Below are 2,500 nucleotides of genomic sequence, written 5' to 3'. Positions count from 1 at the left end.
TTGTTCATTATACTTTACCTGATCTAGTGTTGGATGATATTGTAGCTGTATATGATAATGTATGCTGCTAGAATTAAATATCGTCATTTCTCCCTTTTCAGCCTGCTATGGGAAGAACTTTGGCCCGAAGGGATACTGGGGCTGGTCATCAGCCAAGGTGTCCTAAATGACCTCGAGTAATCTGTCAGAAGTTGGGAGTATGTGCTTCAGATCTCTAATACCTAGAAGCTTGTATTAACTATTGATACATTAGGTATCACTGTAAAGTATTGTCTTTCATACACACAAAATATCTGAGCAGACTTCTTTTCTTTCTTTCTATGAAAATCATAATCATCGTATAAGACTATTGAATATTTTTATTATTTTCATAAACTCTTTATTTGATTTTAGGGCATCATGTGTATTTCACTATTAGAATGAAACATTTCCATCTGATGGCATTTGGTCAATGAAGAATCTCAATTTTGTCTTAGTTACAAAAATGTATTTGGTTACTGTATGAAAGGTAAATACACAGTTATTCAATTTAACTTCTGTATTAGATCTATTACAGAAGAACTTAGCAGGAATTCTTAATTCATAACAGTACAGTTTGACCCCAGTGGACTATGTACTAGATAGATGTAGTTGAATTTCATGTTTAGTAGTAAAATATCCGTTATGTAAGGTAATAAGCAGGATCAACCATTGTAAGTTAGCTTTAGTTGACATAATCAATACAAGGCAGTTTTGCCGCAGCTGATCAAACAGCGGGCATACAGGCTAATGACTGCCAGATTGAAATCATTGTCCAGAAGCATCAAAGCTGCTAGATTAGTAAGGGTTAAACTGTATTTGAGAACATTTTCTGATGCATTCAAAAGTTTAAACATTTGAAAGCACCTCTTTGAACATTCCACATCACTGTTTTTGCATTCCTGGAACACCTCATCATGAACTGTGTCCCTTTATCTGTATTTAAGCATAAAGTGGTATATGTTATTCATTTCTTTTCACATTATCTGTTACTTGGTTATGGTTTAAACATTACAAGTTGTTTAGCACAGCTGAAGAAGAGTAGAATCAGGAGTTATAAATGCTTCTTAATGGAATGTAGCTGAAATTGGACTGCCTCTAACTGAAACTTATCAAATTAAATCACCAGATAGATATAATTACTAGCATTTATTACATCACAGTTAGGGGTTATGAATTTCAATAAGATTAAAAATTTTATTTCTTGAGCATTCTGTCATACAGTTAGTATTAGATTTTTCAATTTATATCTGAATTTCATGTTCAGTAATTTAGTTTAAGTTCAATTCTTATATGTACTGACTTAGTTATATTATAAGATATTATTTTATTTGAATTGCTTCTCGAAATTATGTTATAGAGCAGTCTTTCAGACAGAAGATAAGTGACTTTGGTCACTATCACAGAGGGCCTTCACCTTTTACAAATTTGGTTTTGATTCAAACAATATATTGTCTATGTAAATTATTATATTTTTTATTGATGTATTATATCAATATCAACCTAAATTATTGATGACACAAAACGGTTTTGATTGACATTATAATTTCAGTTTAGTATATTAATGTTTTATCTTTATCTAAACAAGGTCAATTCATAATAATAATGATGCAAATGAAAAAAGGACAGTTGTCTTCATGAAACTAAATATACATTATAAATACAGTTTTATTTTCAGACATAGCAAAAAAATATATATGTATGAACTATAGGCCTACTTATGTATATTTGACTAATGATGATATCTGATTATATATCAAATTATGGAATATTCTAAATTCATTCAGATCATTGGATTATGAGGTAAGACATTGTAAGATGTATTTTTCTAGACTATTATGTGTAATGTGTTTTCAATAAAATAACAAACAAAATTCAAAGATGATGTTTATATTTCCTTAATCAGGAATTATGAAATATATATATAATCAAATGAAAAAAGTTGTGCAAATTAAATTCCAAACTTATTCAATAGTTAAAAAAAATTGTGTTAAATTTTATGAACAATGTTTTGTACCTTCTCAACATAGATGTGGCTCCCCCGTCCACTGACCACCACCAATACATTGCATTTACCGGGATGATTACAATGTTGTAGCCATACATGGCTCTGATTCTAGGTGATATCCTATAAACAGTGCAGAGCAGTTTACAAAATGCAGCCTGAGGCGGATATGTATATGGATATTAAAATTCAAATGCTATGCAGTAAGTAATTAACCAAGTCTGCTTTATCAAAATAGAACACAAGGATGCCCAAGAAACTAAAGGATGCCACATAGAATGATGATATTACTCGGTAGGACATCCAAGAAACACTAGGTTATAAAGACAAGGGGAAAGTACTTCTTTTGATAAATCCATGCCCATTAGATGAAAAACGAACAGCTGTTAAATATATTTCAAGGTTTAAATATTCTTTCTTTGAGGATTTTTTACAAAGTAATTGCACAGATTTTGAAAAAAAAAGACCCTGTAGAAG

At 30.6% G+C, this 2,500-nt stretch overlaps 2 protein-coding genes across 2 annotated transcripts in view; one reads left to right on the top strand and one right to left on the bottom strand.

The window, feature by feature from the left end:
• Nucleotides 1-1,898, top strand: part of LOC122250298 (cysteine and glycine-rich protein 1) — a 25,678-nt gene extending 23,780 nt beyond the window's left edge. The window contains exon 6 of the mRNA XM_043011655.2: nucleotides 102-1,898. Within this exon, the coding sequence (XP_042867589.2) occupies nucleotides 102-166 (65 nt within the window). The 3' untranslated portion in view covers nucleotides 167-1,898. The remainder of the gene's footprint in view (nucleotides 1-101) is intronic.
• Nucleotides 379-2,500, bottom strand: part of LOC122250296 (putative methyltransferase-like protein 24) — a 10,430-nt gene continuing 8,308 nt past the window's right edge. Inside the window, exon 6 of the mRNA XM_086536666.1 lies at nucleotides 379-2,500. This exon is cut by the window's right edge and continues 1,313 nt beyond it. The gene's annotated coding sequence lies outside the window, so the exon portion shown is untranslated.

The sequence above is a fragment of the Penaeus japonicus genome, unplaced genomic scaffold, assembly GCF_977035675.1.
Source record: "Penaeus japonicus unplaced genomic scaffold, GWHDUDI00000001_assembly GWHDUDI00000005, whole genome shotgun sequence".
In the NCBI taxonomy this organism is placed as follows: Eukaryota; Metazoa; Arthropoda; class Malacostraca; order Decapoda; family Penaeidae; genus Penaeus; species Penaeus japonicus.
This window is presented reverse-complemented; position numbering and strand designations above follow the sequence as displayed.